This window comes from Hyla sarda, chromosome 3, assembly GCF_029499605.1.
Source record: "Hyla sarda isolate aHylSar1 chromosome 3, aHylSar1.hap1, whole genome shotgun sequence".
Classification (NCBI taxonomy): Eukaryota; Metazoa; Chordata; class Amphibia; order Anura; family Hylidae; genus Hyla; species Hyla sarda.
Genome location: NC_079191.1, coordinates 444,475,887 through 444,502,351, shown reverse-complemented (window position 1 = coordinate 444,502,351; position 26,465 = coordinate 444,475,887). Strand labels below are relative to the sequence as shown.

Below are 26,465 nucleotides of genomic sequence, written 5' to 3'. Positions count from 1 at the left end.
AGACCAATTTCCATAGAAGATAACATTTATTCCAAGCATAGATCAACGCGTTTCAGACCCGAAATGGGCCCTTCATCAGGACAGAATGCTTATACTAAAACAGTGAAACACAGGCAATAAATAGCTGTGGAGGGGTTTAGCACACAGCAGTTGTCAATTTAAAATTAGCATATTCACCAAGCACTGTTAGGTAAATGACGTAACTATCACAGAGTTTAAAATACATAAAAAACAACATATTCTTTGAAGAAACAGATAATTCTTACTTGCACTGATGTTATTTGAACAGGTAAAATACAATTCTTTGTAAATCTGATGAAAATTTGTTAAAATATCAAGAGTGTTTGTTAAAACAAGCGTATCTCCTCATGCACTTAGTAAAACACCGTAGGTGATGCCCAAGTTCTGGTGGAAGTTAATAAAATATCGGTATGTACCTCTTCATTCATTCATTGAAAAAATGTGGACTAAACATTCCATAGTATTACAAGTAGTATAGGATGGTAATAATCTAAAAAGTTATATGTATTATATATGAAATCAGACTGTGGTATGGAGCGCTATACAGCGGTGGCGGAGGGCAAAAGGGGCGGGACTAAGGCACTGCTCCGTGCTATGCTATGTGAACGGGAAAGAAAAAGGGGGAATGTGCCTTAGTCCCGCCCCTTTTGCCCTCCGCCACCGCTGTATAGCAGTGGCGTGAATATGCTAATTTTAAATTGACAACTGCTGTGTGCTAAACCCCTCCACAGCTATTTATTGCCTGTCCTTATTGTCTGTCCTGATGAAGGGCCCGTTTCGGGTCTGAAACGCGTTGATCTATGCTTGGAATAAATGTTATCTTCTATGGACATTGGTCTACTTTATTAGACTGACTATCTCGAGGGATCTGGCGCTTGGAATAAGTTCCTTTTTTGTTTCTTCTGCTGCTTACACTAATACCGGACCAGACACTGCCTGGGATCGGGGGAATCAAGCTGCAGGATCCCATTTTATGATATATGTGATATTAGATGTTATGCTATGAGCACAACACCACAGGGTGAGTGTTTATACCAGCATCTTTCTACCTGTGCCTAACGTACTTCACCAGGGGCACTATTGTGTTCCTTTTTTTCTTTTTTTTTCTCAGGCTGCAATAGTGGACAGTAAGAACACAAGCCTAGACAATAAAAAGCACTGTTGAATGCTCTCAGCAAAAAAGCAAAGGGCCCCGTCAAATGCTCCACCTAAATAGTGGGAACAGCGAGAGCGCATCATCTTGGCGGCAGAAAAAACTCAACAAAATAGTCCCTCCAGAGGAGGAAAAAACAAGGGTGGTCGAGATGAAAACTCAAGTACAGACCCATGCCAAGCACCCTGATCCCCGTACCCCCTATGGAAAGGGGATTGGCAAAGCATGGCAGGCGCAGTAGGAGCAGGGAAATGCTGCCCCACAGCCATGGGACAAGTACAGGGTGGACGGAGCCCCCAGGCCCCAGGGGCAACCATCGCTGTCTGGAGGAGCCACCTTGTGTCCCAAGAGGGATCGGAATCCAGTGGAGCTGGGCAAAAAATACAAGACGTGTTAAGAGCCATTCTAGACAGTGACGAGTAGGTGCCTGAGCCACCCCGGACAGAAACCCCGGAAAAAACACCTGGAGGTATAGGCCCCAGCAGGCCCCATGTCAGAACAGAAGTGCTCAACTGCTTCAGAACTACGGAAACAAAATCACTGGAAGCCCCAATGCTCACCCCACCGAACAGAAGGACAGGTGGGCTCTACACCTACAGAGAGGTCTTAGCATATGTAGGAACACAGACATGGGTACCCCATGATAGCAGTGGGGTACCAAGACTGCAGACACGAAAGAAACCGCAGGCATCCAAGAGACCAGCAGGAATGGTGGCATGCCTCTAGCAGACCAACAGTGCAACCTAAGAAAGGAGAACAGAGTGATGCTGGTGTTGCTGAGAAAGTCCCTGGGACCTGCAGAAAAAAAGCCCACACCCCATCTCCTAATGGTGCCAGACACCAAGGCTGGAGACTCAGGAGATGAAGAATGAATGTGGAGCAGGAAAAATGCGGACACAGTGACTTACAGGTAGAAAGGGTCCGTAGAACCCACAGATACACACGCAGCGGAACTGCACCTGGAAAGATAGACACCGGACTGCAGCTGCGGCATCGGCAGACACGGGGGAGGTGACCAGGTGGATTAGAACACCATGCAGACACAGTCTGGCTATGTGGCAAAGGGACCATGGCCACGCCAGGTCCTGCATACGGAAACACACAGTGAAGTGAGATACCAGGCTGTACACAGAGTAGCAGGCATGCAGAGAGGGAGCTAGCCAAGTAGGTAACCCTGTAAAAACCAGTATGAGGTGCATTGTATAAGGCCCATGGGGCAACATGGGGTGACTCACTCGAAACCACAACTTGGCAGTGGGTAAACCGAACTACCGTCCACGGGTGAAAGTGTATGGTAGTTTACCCGACTTAGTAGTAAGCCATGCGGAAAACCGTCTGGCCGCCAGGTATAGAATTTGTGAGCACCCACACCGTTCAACCTCACACTGAAAGTGGGGTACTAGAGTGCGGCCTATCCAACGGGCGACCTGGTGGTGTAGAAAACCCAACAGACGAAGAATTGTCGGACTGGTATACCTGTAGGGACCCTACTTCGTATCCCTCACTCAGCAGTGAGGTACAGGAAACCTGGCTATGTCCGCGGCAACCCAGAGGTCAGAGACCGATGGCGGTGGAAACAGTGTAGCAACAGTCTGGCTGAACAAGAACACACTCAGGCGTTTGGCGAAAAGGGAACAGTTAGACAGGTGATAGCTATGCGCCTTTTTCATAGGTGGGAGGGCAGGGAGGCCGAGAAACCCCTCCTCCCTGGGAGATAGAGGGAGGCAGAGGAGCCGTGGAATGCATCCCTGACATCCTGTACAGTGTCCATGGGACATGCTGGGTCAGTTCTGTATATACAGCGCACAGCAGCGGCCCCTAATACTGACCATAGGAAAGGACCCTGCAGATATGAAACTGATAGCAACAGATATTGCCGGCCAAGGCTGCAATAGAAGGTAGAGTGCAATACAAATATTGCCCACAAGAGGGCGCCAAACTACACCAAATGGACTGAGTGACTTTTTTTTTTTTTTTTTTTAACTTTTTCTTCCTTCCTCAACAGGGAAGAAGCGAGGGAAGCAAGGCACCCTGCACTGGGACTGTCCGCGGGGCCCCCAAGGGCGAAGGACAGGACGTCCACACCATGGGGGCAGTAAGAGAAAAAATTATAGCTGGGCAGTCCCAGGAGCCACGGCGGCCGGATCAGCAGCGCCTGCTAAGCTGCTGCATAGCTCTGAGGTAGGGAGGGGTTGAGTTAAACGCCGCTGTGTGAGGTGCATACCTCACCGAACCCGCCAGCAGGAACGCACAAGCTGGAGAGAAGGAGATGCCTGACCTCCCAGCTCGCGTGAGTAATTAGGGGAAGAAGAAGGGCAGAGCTACGTGCCGCCATGATCCCCCCTAACTGATCACTCTGGAGCGTACCCCAGCCGGGTCCGCACAGCAGGCCCAGCGCAGAGGTGAGGAAGTGACAGCTTCGGCCGGCTGGACGCGTCCGCGGACACGACTGAGAAAGTGACAGGAGATCCTGGCCGTCATCGCAGCTCCCTAGTAACCCCCCACCACAGACTTGCAGAGCACAGTAGATGCAGCCGAAGCTGCATGAATATAATAGCGAAGGTTAACCCCTCACTGGCCGGACCCCCAACACCAGCCCCAGAAATAGGGGCATAATATCACTGCTCGTTCGACAGGGGGGGGGGGAGGGGGGGTATGTATACTCACCTCAGATGCCACATACTCACCCAAGATGTCTTCAGCCAGCTTTTTAGTCACCTGCATCACGTCATGCTGAGACAGACAAGGGGAGCAGGGAAGATAGGGGGATCTGGACCCTAGGTGCAACCCCAGGCGCTGGCCGTTGGCGGGAAGGGGTTAACGGTGCATACTTTTATGGCCTGTGCCCCTTTCTCTCAAATGGGGGAACAGGTAGCGCCATGCTCCTGAACCCCCACCTGAAAAAAGGAAACAAAATAGAGTAAAGACTCTAACTAAACAGCCCTTACTAGAAAATAATTTAAAAAAAAAGACCAGGTCTGGAGAGCTCCCAGACCTGTGTCTTGTCTCCTGCGGACACTAGCTAAAAACTGATTACTTCACTGCAGGTAGGCGGGTATATCCGGCCAGGGAGGAGCCGACTTTTTTTCCTAGTGTCAGCGCCTCCTAGTGGCAAGAGCATATACCCATCAGTATACGTGTCACCCAATGAAGAGCGACAGAGAAATGTAATTTATTTGGCAGTTATAAAGGCCCTAAGAGCGCTTGCACTCGAAATATGTCTGACTGACTGTGGTTTTTATGGTGTGATGTATCTTCAATAAATCTGCTTGCAATGAAGTGCTGGGCCCTCCGTACTTTTTTCTTCAATATTGGATGCCTTGCCGGGCATCGGTCCGAGCACCGTACATCAGGGAAGGTGAGCTGGATCACTCACTTGTTTGTTGCATATATATATATATATATATATATATATATATATATACACACACACAATTATTAATGTGTTGCTATCTTTATATTACTTGTACTTTTAGGAACTACACTTTTCAGTCTTAGATGCCACAGAAGGATTATTTACTGGAATTAGTGATTTACTGTCTAAGGCTTTTCTGCCTGTTATCAAAGCTACAGACAACTGGGGACATTTACACCAGTCTAAGCACAGAGACAGAGAGAAGCAGCAATTTGTGGATGCTATCGATCAGTACCTGTCTCATTTGTTAGGTGAGGTTTACAATACAATAAAGCATTTTATTAGTCGTTTCATAAATTATCTGTTTCACTGCGATTTAAGTTTTTTGAGGCAGTCCAGCAATAGATTCCCTAAAGGCTGCTTATTCAATATTATACAGTATCATAGTCAATATGCTAATTATTGCTCTCCAGAATACCATGAGGCTTGTTGACATGTGCAGTTTAGATGCAGCATCTTTTTAAATCCCAAAACAGGACTAGGTCCGAAAGTGAGGAATGGTGTTGAGGGAAGAATTTACCTCCCTCAGTCTCTGTTTTGGCACGGACCTCTGTGAGCCCTCAGTTTTATACAGAGGCAAATAGAGCATTGGTCTCAGTGGAATAAACTTTATGTATATCATGGCTCCCTGCACATTGCTCAGTGTCTGAAACCTTCTGAGAGAGTCGAAACCACACATAAAGATTATTCCACCGAGACCACTGCTTGGGGCGAGGTGGTATTTGATTGACTGCCACCTCCTTTGATGTGTTGAAAGCTGCTATTTTTCTTACAGGGTGGAATTTTTCTTTAGGGTAGGTTCACACGTAGAGGATCTGCTGCATATTTTGTGCAGCTGATTTTGCTATGCATCAATTTCAATGGGTAACAAAATCAGCTGCAGAAAATATGCAGCAAAAAATATGCAGCAGATCCTGTACGTGTGAACGTATCCTTACAGGGAAACCGGATTTGACCCTTATTAGGCACTTGTTTACCAAAGGGCATAACCTGTACTGTTTCCTCTATTACCGTATTTTTCGTCCTATAGGATGCACCGGCGTATAAGACGCACCCTATTTTTAGGTGCAAAATCTAAAAAATTTAAGATTTTGAACCCAATAGTGGTCTTCAACCTGCGGACCTCCAGATGTTGCAAAACTACAACTCCCAGCATGCCCGGACAGCCGTTGGCTGTCCGGGCATGCTGGGAGTTGTAGTTTTGCAACATCTGGAGGTCTGCAGATTAAAGACCACTGCATAGGAGGTAATACTCACGTGTCCCCGCCGCTCCGGACCCGTCACCACTGCCCTGGATGTCGCTCCATCGATGTCGCCGTGTCCCCGCCGCTCCGGAACGTCTCTGCTGCCGGCCGGGTATCCTCGCTCTCCGTCATCACGTCATTACGCACGCCGACGCACGTACGTAACAACGTGATGGCGAGGAAGGAGAGCGCCGGCCATACAGGGGATCCCTGAACGGAGAAGACACCGAGGAGGCAGGTAAGGTCCCTCCCGGTGTCCTGTAAGCACTAACCTGGCTATTCAGTCGGGCTGTTCGTGAAATCGCGGCGGTCCCGAACAGCCCGACTGAACAGCCGGGTTAGTGTCACTTTCCCTTCAGACGCGGCGGTCAGCTTTGATCGCCGCGTCTGAAGGGTTAATACAGGGCATCACGGCGATCGGTAATGTCCTGTATTAGCCGCGGGTCCCGGCCGTTGATGGCCGCAGGGACCGCCGCGATAGGGGTGTATTCGCCGTATAAGACGCACCGACTTTTCCCCCCAGTTTTGGGGAAGAAAAAGTGCGTCTTATACGGCGAAAAATACGGTAGTTCTTCCAATAATACTCTCTATGTCTTGTACTATATGACATCAGCCATTACAGACTGACTGAAACGTGTTGGCAGTGTGAGCATTAAACAGCATTTAAATCCTGAGCAAAGTGGAACCATTGAGATTTTGGTGCTTAGGTGTTGTCTGTATGTTTGCTTGTCCCACCTAGAAATTATTGGCGCAATCTAGCACGCTTTAATTTTAATGGTGATTTGTTCACATAACAGTATTGGTGTAATATTAAACTTGTTTTGTTAAAAGCTATGTTTTAATGCACTTTGCCACATCCTTTTTTTGATTTTTGTTATTTATGCTGGATGATCTTCACCTAGTAGAGTTGTGTGAGGCCATAACAACACTCACTCAATATTTTAAATATTAGCAAAAACTGATTCACAGAATTTTTTTCCCACTAGGAGTAAAACTAACTATTGAGGAAGGAGTCAAGCTAAATAACATAGAATCCATCAACTTTGCTGCCATGCAATCCTTTGAAGGTGTAAGGGCCGCAGCATCAGAAGAAGCTGTGGTTGCTAGATGTGAAGAAGCATTGGTGGTGTGGTACAGCCAGATCCATCAGGTATGTAGAGACATGCAACTAGGCCTGTGAAGCCTGAGGAAAGTAATTTCTGAGAATATTATAATTTCACTTACATAGAGTAATCCAAGATTTAAAAAGATAGTTGCTTTTTTCTCCAAAAGCAGTGCCACACCTGTCTTCATGTGTGTGGTACTGTATTACAATTCATCTCCATTCACTTCAATAAGACTCAGTTGCAATACCGTGCACAACCAGGACAAGAATAGTGCTGTTTCTGGTGGAAGGCATGAGGTTTTTTCTAAACCTTTATAACCACTTTATATGGTCTGGGTGGTTCTTTTCAGGCTTTATCAGTTGCCGTATTGAGGAGAGTAGCGGAGGAAAGCTCCATACACTCTGCATCTGATGAAACATCCTTTCTTCCATTTTTGCTGGATTCCTACAGAATAAGACAGAATTAGACTATTTGCCCCTGTATGTAATTACAGACAAAGTGAGGCACAATAATGTCTGTAAGCAATAGAATGGTAGCTCTATTCCAGCTCTGCTTTATAATACAGCTGGCATGTATATGAGGCCTAAATGAATGGCTCAGGCGGTATAGCTAAAGAAAAATGTTACTGTGTTAGTTATTGTTATGTGTATCTTAAATGCAGGTTCTGTTAGAAAATGAACAGGTAAGAAGAGAAGCAGATGACTCCGGTCCTATGACTGAGCTGGAGCACTGGATAAGAAATTATATGAAATTCAACTTTATTATTGAGCAAGTGAAAGGCGAAAACGTTAAAGCCGTGGTTGTTGTGTTGACCATGGCTAAATCCAAACTTATAAAGGTAAGAGATTAAGTATGTGTGAATGTTAAGTTATACAGTGGTCCCTCAACATACGATGGTAATTCGTTCCAAACGACCCATCGTTTGTCGAATCCATCGTATGTTGAGGGATATGTGCAATATAAAGTATAGGAAGCTGTACTCACCTGTCCCCGTCGCTCCGGACCAGGTCCTCACCGCTCCCGATGCTGTCCCAGGGGCTCCCGATGCTGTCCCGCTGCTCCGGTGTGTTCTTCGCGATCCTCCGGCTTCTTCCGCATCTTCTGCAGGGTCCGGGCCTCGCTTTCTGGTGACGTTATTACGCTGCTGTGCCGGCGCGGCGTGCGTAGCGACATAATAACGATGCCGGAAACCAAGGCCCGGACCCTGGTGAAGATGCGCAAGACACCGGAGGATCGCGAAGTGGACCCGGAGCAGCGGGGATAGGTAAGCAAACCTGCCAGGGATGCTTAAGCTGCTATCCGACAGCAGCTTAAGCATTTTGCGCTGTCGGATAGCAGTTAATGCGATGGCCCCGACATATAAAAGCATTGTATGTCGATGCTGACATCGACATGCGATGGCCTCTGAGAGGCCATCGTATGTCGATTTTATCATATGTCGGGGCCATCGTAGGTCGGGGGGTTACTGTAGTTAGTAAATATGATGACTGTCTCCACAGTCCAATATGATGACTGTCTCCACAGTCCAATTATCTACATGATCATCATATGGGGCAGTAATATTGTGTCTTTGTACCCAACTTCACATGTTTGTATCCCTAGCAATTTACAATAAATATAATAATAACTTTATACCATAAAGGGAGCTGTACAGTTTCTGTTGTAACATTATACCAGACTCTGCTTTTTTTTTAACAGATGTGGAAGGAGCTGGATTTAAGAATTACAAATGCAGCAAATGAATCCAAAGACAATGTCAACATTTTAGATGTCCTTGAGCAAGCATGTCAGCCACTTTATACCCTGGATATGGTAAGGTCTATTTAAACAATGATACCGAGCATGACAAGAAATGCTGACTGTTTACCTAGTGGACTTAGGTTTGCTAACTATGGTCCAAAAAAAAATTCCTGGGTATATCTTAGTTTGGGTCTTTCTACAGAAGAAAATTCAGACAGTGATATGAAAAAGTCAGCTCACCTCCCCTGGACTCTCTCCGCACGGATCCGTACAGACTCGGTACGTGAACTTGCATAAAAAGAGAGGAGCTGATCCAGCCCTTGAGCAAAATATCCAGCTTTATTAGCCATCCATTAAAAACAGAATTCACTCCAATGTGCACAGAACATGACCATCTGGATGCGTTTCGAGCGGATCCCTTCTCTTTATCACAGACTCTCTGTGGCAGAGAGCATATAGTTTGTGACACAGAATTATAATTATATCCTCACTTAGTTATATATCTAGTAGTTTGGAGTAACCGTATTAGTCCAGTGATGCAGAGGGGAAATCATAGAATGTTGCAGAATCTTGTAATATCTTTTTTATAAATATGTCAATGCAGAGAAGGATATAGAAAACGCAATGCACTCACCCAGTCATAAATCCCTCTGTGAGAGACCGGAAGAAGCGTCAAGTGAAACAGCCTGTTGTCTCCACTCCCCCTGCACAGCACTACCCCCCTGCCGCATCGCTAAGATACCTGTGGATTTGTGCCCCAAGAACTTGGTGGACATCCAGCTTTACAAGAAATAAAGCATGAAAATTATGACTGGGTGAGTGCATGGTGTTTCCTATATCCTTCTCGGCATTTATGTATTGTGGACTGATACATACACGCAGTAGCACCTCTAGTATAGGTACAGCGGTTGTACTGTGGTTTAAGGGGATAAATAGCTGATAACTTATACCGGAATATCGGTATAAGTTATTGGCTATCGGCCCTAACCTCCACAGATTATCGTATCGGCCCTAAAAAATCGATATCGGTCGATCCCTAATAGAGCCTCACTGAAAGATACATAGAGCCTCACTGAAACATACATAGAGCCTCACTGAAGGACACATTGAGCCTCACTGAAACATACATAGAGCCTCACTGAAACATACACAGAGCCTCACTGAAACATACACAGAGCCTCACTGAAACATACACGGAGCCTCACTGAAACATACACAGAACCTCACTGAAACATACATAGAGCCTCACTGAAACATACTGATAGCAACCGGGACCCACCAGGTATGAAGGGCGCTCAGCTCCTTAGCACACTTCATATAATGGGAGTGGACAATGGACAGAAATGTACTTACATTGGGGGGTATGTATAAAGGATTTTACGCAGTTTTTTTTACTGTGATTTGTCGCAATTTTCTTTATATATTACTTTTTGCGACCAGCAGTTGCGCCAAATGGTTTAGAACATTATCACTGATTTGACAGTGTAAGTTGTGATTTCAGTTGAAATCATGCCTTGATGTGAAATTCATCAATTGTGACTTTTTGTTTTGGTGCAATTTTGGGGGCAATCATGCTCGTTAATTCGCAAACTTACACCAAGAAAAAGTGACAAAGAAAGTAGCTACAACAATAGAAGGTAGAACATTCAGACACTGACCAACCAAAGTGTGTTACAAATGTTTGTTTCCATTAAAATATTTTGTGTTTCCTCCAACAAATAATAATGTAGCAGTTACACAAAGACAATTTTTTTTTTAGTTTAAATAAAATGTTTTACACAATTATTTTTTTTTTTTTTTTAAATATGCTTTAGGAACGTCACATATCTGTGATTTTTTTATATAAATGTTTAAATATACAAAAAAGGACTGTTACGCCGAGCGCTCCGGGTCCCCGCTCCTCCCCGGAGCGCTCGCTACACTCTCGCTACTGCAGCGCTCCGGTCAGATCCACTGACCCGGGGCGCTGCGATACCGCCTCCAGCCGGGATGCCATTCGCGATGCGGGTGGCGCCCGCTCGCGATGCGCACCCCGGCTCCCGTACCTGACTCGCTCTCCGTCAGTCCTGTCCCGGCGCGCGCGGCCCCGCTCCCTAGGGCGCGCGCGCGCCGGGTCTCTGCGATTTAAAGGGCCACTGCGCCGCTGATTGGCGCAGTGGTTCTAATTAGTGTGTTCACCTGTGCACTCCCTATTTATACCTCACTTCCCCTGCACTCCCTCGCCGGATCTTGTTGCCATTGTGCCAGTGAAAGCGTTTCCTTGTGTGTTCCTAGCCTGTGTTCCAGACCTCCTGCCGTTGCCCCTGACTACGATCCTTGCTGCCTGCCCCGACCTTCTGCTACGTCCGACCTTGCTTCTGTCTACTCCCTTGTACCGCGCCTATCTTCAGCAGTCAGAGAGGTTGAGCCGTTGCTAGTGGATACGACCTGGTCACTACCGCCGCAGCAAGACCATCCCGCTTTGCGGCGGGCTCTGGTGAAAACCAGTAGTGACTTAGAACCGGTCCACTAGCACGGTCCACGCCAATCCCTCTCTGGCACAGAGGATCCACCTCCTGCCAGCCGGCATCGTGACAGTAGATCCGGCCATGGATCCCGCTGACGTTCCTCTGCCAGTTGTCGCCGACCTCACCACGGTGGTCGCCCAGCAGTCACAACAGATAGCGCAACAAGGCCACCAGCTGTCTCAACTGACCGTGATGCTACAGCAGCTACTACCACAGCTTCAGCAATCATCTCCTCCGCCAGCTCCTGCACCTCCTCCGCAGCGAGTGGCCGCTCCAGGCCTACGACTATCCTTGCCGGATAAATTTGATGGGGACTCTAAATTTTGCCGTGGCTTTCTTTCCCAATGTTCCCTGCACTTGGAGATGATGTCGGACCAGTTTCCTACTGAAAGGTCTAAGGTGGCTTTCGTAGTCAGCCTTCTGTCTGGAAAAGCTCTGTCATGGGCCACACCGCTCTGGGACCGCAATGACCCCGTCACTGCCTCTGTGCACTCCTTCTTCTCGGAAATCCGAAGTGTCTTTGAGGAACCTGCCCGAGCCTCTTCTGCTGAGACTGCCCTGTTGAACCTGGTCCAGGGTAATTCTTCCGTTGGCGAGTACGCCGTACAATTCCGTACTCTTGCTTCAGAACTATCCTGGAATAATGAGGCCCTCTGCGCGACCTTTAAAAAAGGCCTATCCAGCAACATTAAAGATGTTCTGGCCGCACGAGAAATCCCTGCTAACCTACATGAACTCATTCATCTAGCCACTCGTATTGACATGCGTTTTTCCGAAAGGCGTCAGGAGCTCCGCCAGGATATGGACTTTGTTCGCACGAGGCGTTTTCTCTCCCCGGCTCCTCTCTCCTCTGGTCCCCTGCAATCCGTTCCTGTGCCTCCCGCCGTGGAGGCTATGCAGGTCGACCGGTCTCGCCTGACACCTCAAGAGAGCACACGACGCCGCATGGAGAATCTCTGCCTGTACTGTGCCGATACCGAACACTTCCTGAAGGATTGTCCTATCCGTCCTCCTCGCCTGGAAAGACGTACGCTGACTCCGCACAAAAGTGAGACAGTCCTTGATGTCAACTCTGCTTCTCCACGTCTTACTGTGCCTGTGCGGATATCTGCCTCTACCTTCTCCTTCTCTACTATGGCCTTCTTGGATTCCGGATCTGCAGGAAATTTTATTCTGGCCTCTCTCATCAACAGGTTCAACATCCCGGTGACCAGTCTCGCCAGACCCCTCTACATCAATTGTGTTAACAATGAAAGATTGGACTGTACCATACGTCTCCGCACGGAGCCCCTCCTAATGTGCATCGGACCTCATCACGAGAAAATTGAGTTTTTGGTCCTCCCCAATTGCACTTCCGAAATTCTCCTTGGACTACCCTGGCTTCAACTCCATTCCCCAACCCTGGATTGGTCCACTGGAGAGATCAAGAGTTGGGGCCCCTCTTGTTTCAAGGACTGCCTTAAACCAGTTCCCAGTACTCTTTGCCGTGACTCTGTGGTTCCCCCTGTAACCGGTCTTCCTAAGGCCTATATGGACTTTGCGGATGTTTTTTGCAAAAAACAAGCTGAGACTCTACCTCCTCACAGGCCTTATGACTGTCCTATTGACCTCCTCCCGGGCACTACTCCACCCCGGGGCAGAATTTATCCCCTCTCTGCTCCAGAGACTCTTGCCATGTCTGAGTACATCCAGGAAAATTTAAAAAAGGGCTTTATCCGCAAATCCTCCTCTCCTGCCGGAGCCGGATTTTTCTTTGTGTCAAAAAAAGACGGCTCCCTACGCCCTTGCATTGACTACCGCGGTCTTAATAAAATCACGGTAAAGAACCGCTACCCCCTACCTCTCATCTCGGAACTCTTTGATCGCCTCCAAGGTGCCCACATCTTTACCAAACTGGACTTAAGAGGTGCTTATAATCTCATCCGCATCAGAGAGGGGGATGAATGGAAAACGGCATTTAACACTAGAGATGGACACTTTGAGTATCTGGTCATGCCCTTTGGCCTGTGCAACGCCCCTGCCGTCTTCCAAGACTTTGTTAATGAAATTTTTCATGACCTCTTATACTCCTGTGTTGTTGTATATCTGGACGATATCCTGATTTTTTCCGCCAATCTAGAAGAACACCGCCAGCATGTCCGTATGGTTCTTCAGAGACTTCGTGACAATCAACTTTATGCCAAGATGGAGAAATGTCTGTTTGAATGCCAATCTCTTCCTTTCCTAGGATACTTGGTCTCTGGCCAGGGACTACAAATGGATCCAGACAAACTCTCTGCCGTCTTAGATTGGCCACGCCCCTCCGGACTCCGTGCTATCCAACGTTTTTTGGGGTTCGCCAATTATTACAGACAATTTATTCCGCATTTTTCTACCATTGTGGCTCCTATCGTGGCTTTAACCAAAAAGAATGCCAATCCTAAGTCGTGGCCTCCTCAAGCGGAAGACGCCTTTAAACAGCTCAAGTCTGCCTTTTCTTCAGCTCCCGTGCTCTCCAGACCTGACCCATCTAAACCCTTCCTATTGGAGGTTGATGCCTCCTCAGTAGGAGCTGGAGCGGTCCTTCTACAAAAAAATTCTTCCGGGCATGCTGTTACTTGTGGTTTTTTTTCTAGGACCTTCTCTCCGGCGGAGAGGAACTACTCCATCGGGGATCGAGAGCTTCTAGCCATTAAATTAGCACTTGAGGAATGGAGGCATCTGCTGGAGGGATCAAGATTTCCAGTTATTATTTACACCGATCACAAGAACCTCTCCTATCTCCAGTCTGCCCAACGGCTGAATCCTCGCCAGGCCAGGTGGTCTCTGTTCTTTGCCCGATTTAATTTTGAAATTCACTTTCGGCCTGCCGATAAGAACATTAGGGCCGATGCTCTCTCTCGTTCCTCGGATGCCTCGGAAGTTGAGCTTTCTCCGCAACACATCATTCCTCCTGACTGCCTGATCTCCACTTCTCCAGCCTCCATCAGGCAAACTCCTCCAGGGAAGACCTTCGTCTCTCCACGCCAACGCCTCGGAATCCTCAAATGGGGTCACTCCTCCCATCTCGCAGGTCATGCGGGCATCAAGAAATCCGTGCAACTCATCTCTCGTTTCTATTGGTGGCCGACTCTGGAGACGGATGTCGTGGATTTTGTGCGAGCCTGCACTGTCTGTGCCCGGGATAAGACTCCTCGCCAGAAGCCCGCTGGTCTTCTTCATCCTCTGCCTGTCCCCGAACAGCCTTGGTCTCTGATTGGTATGGACTTTATTACAGACTTACCCCCATCCCGTGGCAACACTGTTGTTTGGGTGGTCGTTGATCGATTCTCCAAAATGGCACATTTCATCCCTCTTCCTGGTCTTCCTTCAGCGCCTCAGTTGGCAAAACAATTTTTTGTACACATTTTTCGTCTTCACGGGTTGCCCACGCAGATCGTCTCGGATAGAGGCGTCCAATTCGTGTCAAAATTCTGGAGGGCTCTCTGTAAACAACTCAAGATTAAATTAAACTTTTCTTCTGCATATCATCCTCAATCCAATGGGCAAGTAGAAAGAATTAACCAGGTCTTGGGTGATTATTTACGGCATTTTGTTTCCTCCCGCCAGGATGACTGGGCAGATCTTCTACCATGGGCCGAATTCTCGTATAACTTCAGAATCTCTGAATCTTCCTCCAAATCCCCATTTTTCGTGGTGTACGGCCGTCACCCTCTTCCCCCCCTCCCTACTCCCTTGCCCTCTGGATTGCCCGCTGTGGATGAAATATCTCGTGATCTTTCCACCATATGGAAAGAGACCCAAAATTCTCTCTTACAGGCTTCATCACGTATGAAGAAGTTTGCTGATAAAAAAAGAAGAGCTCCCCCCATTTTTTCTCCTGGAGACAAGGTATGGCTCTCCGCTAAATATGTCCGCTTCCGTGTCCCTAGCTACAAATTGGGACCACGCTATCTTGGTCCTTTCAAAATTTTGTGCCAGATTAATCCTGTCTCTTACAAACTTCTTCTTCCTCCTTCTCTTCGTATTCCTAATGCCTTTCACGTTTCTCTTCTTAAACCACTCATCATCAACCGTTTCTCTCCCAAACTTGTTTCCCCCACTCCTGTTTCCGGCTCCTCGGACATCTTCTCCGTAAAGGAGATACTGGCATCCAAGAAGGTCAGAGGGAAAACTTTTTTTTTAGTTGATTGGGAGGGTTGTGGTCCAGAAGAGAGATCCTGGGAACCTGAGGACAATATCCTAGACAAAAGTCTGCTCCTCAGGTTCTCAGGCTCTAAGAAGAGGGGGAGACCCAAGGGGGGGGGTACTGTTACGCCGAGCGCTCCGGGTCCCCGCTCCTCCCCGGAGCGCTCGCTACACTCTCGCTACTGCAGCGCTCCGGTCAGATCCACTGACCCGGGGCGCTGCGATACCGCCTCCAGCCGGGATGCGATTCGCGATGCGGGTGGCGCTCGCTCGCGATGCGCACCCCGGCTCCCGTACCTGACTCGCTCTCCGTCAGTCCTGTCCCGGCGCGCGCGGCCCCGCTCCCTAGGGCGCGCGCGCGCCGGGTCTCTGCGATTTAAAGGGCCACTGCGCCGCTGATTGGCGCAGTGGTTCTAATTAGTGTGTTCACCTGTGCACTCCCTATTTATACCTCACTTCCCCTGCACTCCCTCGCCGGATCTTGTTGCCATTGTGCCAGTGAAAGCGTTTCCTTGTGTGTTCCTAGCCTGTGTTCCAGACCTCCTGCCGTTGCCCCTGACTACGATCCTTGCTGCCTGCCCCGACCTTCTGCTACGTCCGACCTTGCTTCTGTCTACTCCCTTGTACCGCGCCTATCTTCAGCAGTCAGAGAGGTTGAGCCGTTGCTAGTGGATACGACCTGGTCACTACCGCCGCAGCAAGACCATCCCGCTTTGCGGCGGGCTCTGGTGAAAACCAGTAGTGACTTAGAACCGGTCCACTAGCACGGTCCACGCCAATCCCTCTCTGGCACAGAGGATCCACCTCCTGCCAGCCGGCATCGTGACAAGGACCTAGCTGTGTAAGATTTACCTTTGTGAACCTGGCAAAATTCAAAGGTCAGATTTAACACTTTTCAGCTGCTGTCACACAGCCAGAAATTTTTGCCTGGAATTCTGGGGCAGGAGTCTGCGCCTTTTATAGGGCTGCATTTGTGCCAAAATTACAAACTTGCGTGTGACAATTGATAATTTTGGCGCAACTACGCTCCATTTGCAAAAAAACATACATAAAATCACACATTGCAACACCATTATTGATACATACATACATTGTCCTTAACCCCTTAAGGACCTGGGTTTTTTCCGTTTTTGCACTTTCGTTTTTTGCTCCTTGCCTTTAAAAAAATCATAACTCTTTCAATTTTGCACCTAAAAATCCATATGATTGCTTATTTTTTGCGCCACCAATTCTACTTTGTAAAGTCATTTTGCCCAAAAATCAACGGTGAAACGGAAAAAAAAATCATTGTGAGACAAAATTGAAAAAAAACAAAACGCTGTTTTGTAACTTTTGGAGGCTTCCATTTCTACGTAGTACATTTTTCGGTAAAAATGACACCTTATCTTTATTCTGTAGATCCATACAATTAAAATGATCCCCTACTTATATAGGTTTGATTTTGTCGGACTTCTGGAAAAAATCATAACTTCATGCAGGAAAATTAATACGTTTAAAATTGTCATCTTCTGATCCCTATAACTTTTTTATTTTTCCGTGTATGGGGCGGTATGAGGGCTCATTTTTTGCGCCGTGATCTGAAGTTTTTAACGGTACAATTTTTGCAATTGAAGGGACTTATTGATCGCTTTTTATTCATTTTTTCATGATATAAAAAGTGACCAAAAATGCACTATTTTGGACTTTGGAATTTTTTTGCGCGCACGCCATTGACGTGCGGTTTAATTAACAATATATTTTTATAATTTGGACATTTCCGCACGCGGCGATACCATATAGGTTTATTTTTATTTACACTGTTTTTTTTATGGGAAAAGGGGGGTGATTCAAACTTTTAATAGGGGAGGGGTTAAATGATCTTTATTCACTTTTTTTTTTCCACTTTTTTTTTGCAGTGTTATAGCTCCCATAGGGACCTATAACACTGCACACACTGATCATTGTTATCCCATAGGGACCTATAACACTGCACACACTGATCATTGATATCCCATAGGGACCTATAACACTGCACACACTGATCTTTTACATTGATCACTGGTTTCTCATAGGAAACCAGTGATCGATGATTCTGCCGCTTGACTGCTCATGTCTGGATCTCGGGCACCGAGCAATCATTCGGCGATCGGACAGCGAGGAGGCAGGTAGGGACCCTCCGGCTGTCCTGTAAGCTGTTCGGGATGCCGCAATTTCGCCGCGGCTATCCCGAACAGCCCACTGAGCTAACCGGCACTTTTTACTTTCACTTTTAGCCGCGCGGCTCAGCTTTGAGCGCACGGCTAAAGGGTTAATAGCGTGCGGCCCCTGCGTTCACTGCCGTGCGCTATTAGCGGCGGGTCCCGGCTTCCCTATGACGCCGGGCCCGCCGTGATATGATGCGGGGTCACTGTGGGAACCCGCGTTATATCACGGGAGCGGGACCAAGGACGTACTTATACGTCCTTGGTCCTTAAGGGGTTAAAGGTGTACTCCAGTGGAAAACAATATTATTGTTTGTTTTATTTTTTATTTTTATCAATTGGTGCCAGAAAGTTAAACAGATTTGTAAATTACTTCTACTAAAAAAATCTTAATCCTTCTAGTACTTATCAGCTGCTGTATACTGCAGAGGAAAATCTTTTCTTTCTCTATCAGCTCCATTGGGGGACACAGACCGTGGATATATGCTACGGCCACTAGGAGGCTTAACACTAGGCAACAAGAAAAGTCGGCCTCTCAGAGCAAGATATAACCACCCACAGGCACCTGAGCTAATCAGTTTTAGCTTAGTGTTAGTAGGAGGCAGACACAGGTCTGGAGTTCTCCAGACCTGGTCACTTATTTTTCTTATTTTTGAGTATAGGGATGTATAGGTAGAATTTTCTCTCCCCTCTATTTTATTTCAGGAACATAGCGTTCACCGTTTCCCCTTTTGCGAAGAAGGGGCACAGGCATCGAGTTATGCACTTCATCCCCTTCTCGCCTCTGGTCAGCACCTGGGGTTGTACCTCTGGGTTTTGGTCCCCCTACCTTCCCTGCTCGTCTGGCTGTTTCAGCCCGGCATGATGCAGGTGTTTACTAGCTGACTGAAATCTTCATTAGGTAAGTTTTCTAAGGACAAGGTGAGTATTTCTCTCACTTTCCTTTCAGGTTTCTAGCCTTCTCAGGATTCTAAACCTCTGTAGCCCCACTATTTGAAGGCCACTTCTTTTTTTTCACTCTGGGGACAGTCTCTTGCTAGGCCATTCTGAACATTGGGGATAGAAACAGTGGTGCAGGACATTTCAATATGTGTTTTTTAATTACTAGGGGCATTTTCACAGCCCTCATCGGCTCCTGTTTTGTGCGCATGCGCTCCGGCATTTTCTCGCATCGACCGTATCCATATGCGATGCGTCCGGAGCACCGGAGCTTCTGTTCTCTGTCGGCCAACAGCTCTCCTTTTTCCCGGCCACACTTTTTTCAGTATACACGGCATTCAGGTTTTTATTAATGATGGCCGCGGCGCGTTCTCCTTACGGAATTTAGCTCCGCCCATTCCCCGATGGCAGGGATTCCGGCCCTATAGCGCTTCAGCGCGCATATTTGGGGTTTGGTTAACTACCTATCAGCGCAGTGGGCGCGTTGCAGGGGTCATTTGAACCAGTGAGGGCCTCTCTCTCTCTCTCTCTCTGCAGAGGACCAGCTTTTCTTCACACAGCCTGCTTTTCTTCCTGAGGGACAGAGACACTGGATGAGACTGCTCCATTTTTACCTTTCCTTGCACTATGTCTGAACCCAGAACTGCCCCCCCCCAGACAGGTCCCTGTGGCCCTGGTCACCTATTATGCCTGTGTGGGCTGCAAAACTTAAATGCCTTGTGGTGAACCCACTTGTCCTGCCTGCACCAGTGCGCGCTCCGGCCCTTCTGGTATATCTTCCCAGGACGTTCCACCAGAACCTGTGGGCTTTGCTCACCCTCTGGAATGGGTGTCTTCCCTCTCCCAGTCTATTTCCGACCTGGCGCAGGTCTCCCGTTCTGTGATGACTGCATTGAAGAGGTCTTCCTTATGCCAGCCCTCCAGAGAGACTTGCTCTCCTTCTCCTTATGTAAGTTGCTCTCACAAGCACCCTAGGGGTTTCTTCTATGGCTCGTCTCATCATCGGTCTCGCTCCTCTTCCCTGGCACCCCAAAAATGCCCCTCTTCTAAGGGCCACTCTCCTGGTCACCATCCTAGGTCTCCAGATCTGCTTACCAGGTCCGTTTCGCCTTCATCCAAGGCTGCCTCCACCCGCTCCCACTCTCCTGGGGAACTGGAAGATGAGGCATCAGGTTCTGCCTCTGACTTAGAGGACCGAACCGGCACTTCCAACATGGTAGACAACTTGGGAGACCTTTCACCTAGAGGACCCAGGAACTTCAGACCCAGCTCCAGAAGTTTCCTTTCACCACTCCCATCCCTCTCCTAATGTTTTCAGCTCTCATGCTGAATGTGACACCTTACTGGAAACAGCATGGAAGCATCCTGACAAGCGCTTTCAAGGGACTAAGAAGGTTCAGGCACAGTTTCCTTTTGCCCAGGACCTCATTGCAAGATGGACATCTCCACCAACCATGGATCCTCTGGTTTCCGGCCTGTCAAAGGCGACTACTCTGCCTTTGGTGGATACAGCATCCTTTAATGACCCTGCGGACAAGAGGATTGAAAATCTGGCAAAATTCTCCTTTGAAGCGATGGCTGAGGTCTCCAAGATTCTTCTCTGGGCGGAGCTCAGAGTTCCCTCCATTTTGGCGATTCACATTCCAGGGGTGAAAAATTGGGAGGCGGACTTTCTCAGCCGCTCCTCAGCAGACCCCAGCGAGAGGTCTCTTCATCCAGAGGTGTTTGCGGAAATCTGCACCCTCTGGGGCACCCTGGACGGGGACCTGTTTGCGTCCTGCCACAACCAGAGAGTTCCTTGCTTTGTGGCGAAGTCCCGGGATCCCTTGGCCCTAGCTGTGGATGGCCTGGTGATTCCCTGGTCGCACTTCGCCCTCCCCTATTTCTTCCCTCCTCTTTCTCTCCTTCCCAGGGTCCTGAGGAAACTCAAAGCAGAGGGTTTTCCCTCCATTCTCGTGGCTCCGGACTGGCCCAGGCCGGCATGGTACACCGACGTGGTTCGTCTAGTGGACGACGCACCACTGCGCCTCACAGTTCATCCCGACCTGTTCTCTCAGGGTCCCCTTTGCCAACCCAATTTACAGTCGCTGCATTTGACGGCGTGGTGGTTGAGACCACGGTTCTGAGGGCCAGGGTGTTCTCTCCCCAAGTAGTTTGCACTATGATCAGGACGCGCAAGCCCTCTGCGAAGATTTACCACCGTACTTGGCGGTCTTATATTCATTGGTGTGAATCTCACTCCTTTTCTCCAGTTACGTTCTCTCTCCCACGACTTCTTTCCTTTTTATTGTCGGGGCTGGAACAACGCTTGGCTCTCAGTTCCCTTAAGGGACAAGTTTCGGCTCTCTCCATTCTCTTTCAGCGTCCCCTGGCGTCTGATCCTCTCATTCGGACTTTTCTACAAAGTGTGGCTCATCCGGTCCCGCCTTATATATCCCCTACTCTCCCTTGGGATCTAAATCTGGTTCTCAGAGCCCTGCAGAGTACTCCCTTCGAACCTCTCAGGACCTTCCTTTTCGTCTCCTTTCCTGGAAAGTGGCCTTCCTCATTGCGGTCACTTCTATTAGGAGGGTTTAGGAGCTGGCAGCCCTCTCCTGCCACTCTCCCTACCTGATCTTACACCAGGACAAGGTTGTTTTTCGTCCGCTTCCGTCCTTTTTACCTAAGGTGGGAGCCGCCTTTCACCTATATGAGGACATCGTCCTTCCGTCTTTTTGTCCTGCTGTGTCTCATCCCAGGGAAAGTTTGCTCCATGGGCTTGATGTGGTACGGGCTGTTTGAATTTACCTCTCAGTTACTTCTTCCTTTGGCCAGTGTGACTCCTTTGTGCTTACTGAGGGTCGCCGTAAGGGGCTTCCTACTTCGAAGGCAACCATTTCATGGTGGATCCGTTCTGCCATTTCGGAAGCTTACCGCTGCAAGGGGAAGACCCCTCCTTTCAGGGTCTCAGCTCATTCCACTTGTTCTGTCGGAGCCTCCTGGGCTCTCCGCAACAGCCTTGTAAATTTGTAAGGCGGCCACCTGGTCATCTTTACACACTTTTACGAAATTCTACCAGGTGCATACTTTTACATCTGCTGATGCTAGTCCCATTTATTCTGGTGTTCCTGGTTCGCTTACCTGTCCGAGGGTGTTTTCATAAAATTTTTATTCTGTAGTTTCCTCGGACAGTTACTGTTTTTTTCTTTACCTGTCGGTCCTCTCCTACTGCTCTGGGACTGAACTGATTAGCTCAGGTGCCTGTGGGCGTGTATATCCTGCTTGGAGGGGCCGACTTTTCTTGTTGCCTAGCGTCAAGCCTCCTAGTGGCAGCAGTATATACCCACGGTCTGTTTCCCCCAATGCATCTTCCGAGAAAGAGATTTTACGGTAAGCATACAAATCTACTATTTGGGATTTCCTTTCTGTCACAACTACAGTGCTCTCTGCTGTCACCTAAATACCCAAAGGGGCAGCTCTGGTCTGTTTACCTACACATAAACATCTATAACCATCTTATAATGTGAAATATTATTTTCTAACTTTGCAGGCTGCAATGGTCCGTGGCATTCCGAAGCTGCTAAATGCAATTCAGATGATCTACATTGTGTCTAAATACTATCAAACCTCAGAACATATTACATCACTTTTCATGAAGGTAAATTTCCGTAGCATATAAACCCATCCTGATCCTGCCTGCTTGACAGAATGAAAGAGAGCTCTGTACACTTGCAGTATTGCATTGTATACTTGTCTCAGTTAAATGTTATCAGGACTCAGTGAGGTTTGCTGACAGCAGATATATTGATGGTGAGGAACTGAAGCATATGGTATATTAGAAAGTAGCTTGGCCTACTACCCAAGGCAGTGTTTCCCAACCAGTGTGCCTCCACCTGTTGCAAAACCACAACTCCCAGCATGCCCGGACAGCCAAATGCTGTCCGGGCATGCTGGGAGTTGTAGTTTTGCAACAGCTGGAGGTACACTGGTTGGGAAACACTGATCTTAGGTGTATGGAAGCCTCTTGTCTCCTCACTGACAGATGATGTCAGTGAAGAGAAGGGTCGGGTGTGCTGGATTTTCACTGCTTTTTACTTTCACTTGTTCTGGGAAGGATATGCCAGCCCAGAGCAGTCTACGCTGCGGATCCGTTCCGTGTAAATAGAAAAACCAGAGCAATTTTTTTTCAAAAACTGCTCCCCATCCTTCTCCAGGTTGGTTGTGGTCCTGCAGCTCAGTTCCATTGAAGTGAATGAAGCCAAGTTGTAATACCACACATAATCTGGGGACAGATGTGGAGCTGTTTTTTAAAGAAATCAGCTCTGTTTTTCTATTCCTGGATAACCTCTTTAAGGCTAACTTTCTACTTTTCTTTTTTGTCCTGCATTTTTTGGGCTGAAACAAACGCCTGAAAAGACGCCAGTGCAATTTCCTGCGTCTGGCGTTTTTTCTTGCGTTTTTTCATTTGTGTGGAAATTGCACCTTGGCAGTTGTTTTTTTTTGGTACCCAAAATTTGTTGGGTACCAAAAAAAAAAAGGATGCAGTAGTGATGGAAAAAAATTTATTCAATGAAATTTATATATTTTACAACAAATGTTTTATTAATTGTTAATAAAGTGTGTGTGTTTTACTTTTTTTTCGAAATTTTTTACATGTTTTAGGTAGCACTACTGCTCCCAGCATGGAACAGACTGTTCCAATATGGGAGTAGTAGTACCAGTACTTATAGACATATCGCCCCGGGTGTCAGTCGGGGCTCTATACAGCGCTCCCATCTCTGCCCTGTACTCCGGCCAGTGATGTGAATAGAACATCACTCATTTATATTTTCCGCCCAGAGTGGGGATTGGCTGGATGGTGGCAGCCAATTACTGCTCTCTGAGGGAAATATGAATGAGTGAGTGGCTGGCTGGAGTATAGTGCAGAGATGCGAGCGCTGTATAGAGCCGCTCCATCTCTGCAATAGACAGGACGATCGCAGGATGTCAGTAGTGATAACCGCTGTGATCTGTTCTTACCTGCAGGTACTACTACTCCCAACATGGAGCACACTCTGCTCCATGCTGGGAGCTGTAGTATTTGCATTAATAGACAGATCGCAGCGATTGTAACTTCTGACGCCTGCTGCGATCTGTCTATTAATGCAGGTACTACAGCTCCCAGCATGGAGCAGAGTGTGCTCCATGTTGGGAGTAGTAGTACCTGCAGTTAAGGAAAGATCACAGTGGATGTCACTCCTGACACCCGCTGTGATCCTCCTGTATAATGTATAGATGCGGCAGCTCTTCTATGGTCCCCTGCACTGCCGTATATATACACATATTCTTATTTCCCACAGAGAGCTGAGATCGGCTGGAACCATGTGGCCAATCACAGCTCTCTGCGGGAAATATGAATAGGTGTATATATACGGCAGTGCAGGGGACCATAGAAGAGCACCGGCTGCATCTATACATTATACAGGAGGATTGCAACGGGCGATCTGTCAATTAGTACAGGTACTACTACTCCCATCATGGAACAGTGTGTTCCATGCTGGGAGTACTAGTACTACCTAAAAAAATGTAAAAAATAAAGAAAAAAAGTTAAAAACACACACACAATACATTTTTATTATTGTTTGCTACATTTTTAGGTCCCCGCCCCCGCCCACATAAATTGATCCCTGTTTAAAAATTTATAAAAATTTTGTTATAAAAAAAGATACATTTTGTTAGATACACTTTTTTCCTTCACTACTGTATCTTTTTATGATTTTTTTGGTTAATGGTACCCTACAAAATTTTATTAATAAAGGTATCTCCATGACTTTTTTGGATTGCTTAACTCCAAAAAAGAATAAAAAACGCCTGAAAAAACGCCAAAAGTTAAAACCACATATCTTTTTTCTTGGTGTTTTTTCACTCATAGACTTCTATGGGAGAAAAACACCACAATTTTGACTTAAAAATCGCCAGTGGCTCAACATGCTGTGATTTTGGAAAACCGACAAGGAGCTGAAAAACGCCAAAAAAGAGTGAAAAAACGCCAAAAGGATTAGAAAAACCCCAAAGTGAAAAACACCAAGTGGAGTAAGAATTTTGCGATTTCTCATTGATTTAAAGCCAACATCTGGCCGCAGCGTTTTTTGGCCAAAAAAACGCCATGCGGCAAAATTTGCGTTTTTCTTTGTGTTTTAAAAAATAAAAAAAATAAAAATAAAAAACAAGTAGAAACTTAGCCTAACTCTCTCCATAAAGAACACATGAACGTTCGGCCCCATGCTTAGGGGAGGTCTGAAGCAATAATGGTCAGCCAAATGCTCGTTATTGATGTGTATGGCGACCATAATTCCTGATCAGATGCTGAAATATATGAAATGTATTTTGCCTCTAAAGCCTTCTAAATTGTGACTACAGCTCTGGAATACAATTCAGATTTTAACATAGAATCAGCTAAGATAAGTTATGCTTTTATGTAGGGATATATATATATATATATATATATATATATATATATATTAGTGTAATAGTGTAGACATACATTTTAAATTATATCAATAACACATTGTTATATTTCTAGGTTACAAATCAGATAGTTACTGCCTGTAAAGCGTATATAACTGATAAGGAAAAACTTAACATTTGGGATCAGGATGTGGGAACTGTGATGTTAAAAATTAAGGTAAGTAAGACAAGGTTGCCCACTTTCCCACTAATATTTATATTCTGTATTAAGCCTTTAGCTGCAAAAATCAGCCCAAAGGATAGGTGTCTGAATGCAGTGAGTCCGACTCCCTGCTATCTCCTGTGCGGCGCCCTGGCTCTCCCGGGCACAGAGCTGTGTCAATACCAGCACAAAGGATGCATCATGGTCTCTACTTTTTTATCAGCTGGAACAGTTGTATTTGCTGCATATAACTTTTTTTGTCAACTTCTATTTTTCTTCAGGAATGCACATTTCTAATTCAAGAGTATCAGGAATGTTTCCATAGAAAACAAAAATACTGTGAAATTCAGAATGAAAAACCTTTTGAAGTTTCAGAGATCTATATATTTGGAAAATTAAAAGCTTTCTGTGAGCGGACTGATAAGGTATATAACATACATATGTACTGCAGGTACATGGATTAAATAATATGACACAAATGGCACACATGCTTACCTTTAGAAGGAGGGTCGCCCGGCCCTTGTCCTGCGTTATGAGGTGGCCGGTGCTTCCAGACAAAGAATGAATAGAGAGGTGGCCCTGCACACTCACAGCTCTGTTCATGCACTTCTATGGGAGATATGGAAAATGCCAAGTCCTCAAAATAGGTGTCCCTTAGGTTTCCCAGAGGTGAGAGATGCATGTATGGTAGGAAATATACTAAAAGTTTATAAGGCTAAGTTTCCACTTGTTTATTTATTTATTTATTTTTTTTTTTACAAAACACCTTCACTGTCATTTTTCACTGTCAATTTTTCAAAAATAGTGGGTTATAGTCTTGCCGTTTTATTTTCTTTGGCGTTTTTTTCCCTTCCTTTTCATCTGATTCTTTCATCGTGTGATTCAAGCATTTCTATTGAAGAAATAGGGGACAAAACTGCAGAAATCCACATGGCATTTTTATAGCATTTTTTTGCTCCCAAAGACTATGGGAGAGAAATGCCAAGAAAGTCCCAAAAAATGCCATAGTCTCAACATGCTGGGATTTTGGAAAACTGTCAATGAACCCAAAACCGCAGAAAAAAAATGCCAAGTGGGTTTGGTGTTCATAAATCCATATTGACTTTCAGCTAACATCTGGCCAACCTAAGGTAGGAATACCCCTTTAATTTCTTTAACTATTTCTTCTCTTTAACCCCTTAAGGACTCAGCCCATTTGGCCTTAAGGACTCAGACAATTTAATTTTTACGTTTTCATTTTTTCCTCCTCGCCTTCTAAAAATCATAACTCTTTTATATTTTCATCCACAGACTAGTATGAGGGCTTGTTTTTTGCGCGACCAGTTGTCCTTTGTAATGACATAACTCATTATATCATAAAATGTA

At 46.6% G+C, this 26,465-nt stretch overlaps 1 protein-coding gene across 10 annotated transcripts in view; it reads left to right on the top strand.

Annotated features, from left to right (window-relative positions):
• Positions 1-26,465, top strand: part of DNAH8 (dynein axonemal heavy chain 8) — a 582,992-nt gene that overhangs the window by 37,555 nt on the left and 518,972 nt on the right. For all 10 annotated transcript variants that reach the window (XM_056568656.1, XM_056568659.1, XM_056568657.1 and 7 more), the window contains 7 exons: positions 4,651-4,840; positions 6,820-6,983; positions 7,601-7,777; positions 8,638-8,751; positions 22,002-22,109; positions 25,014-25,115; positions 25,382-25,525. In XM_056568656.1, coding sequence (XP_056424631.1) covers positions 4,651-4,840; positions 6,820-6,983; positions 7,601-7,777; positions 8,638-8,751; positions 22,002-22,109; positions 25,014-25,115; positions 25,382-25,525 — 999 coding nt within the window. The remainder of the gene's footprint in view (positions 1-4,650; positions 4,841-6,819; positions 6,984-7,600; positions 7,778-8,637; positions 8,752-22,001; positions 22,110-25,013; positions 25,116-25,381; positions 25,526-26,465) is intronic.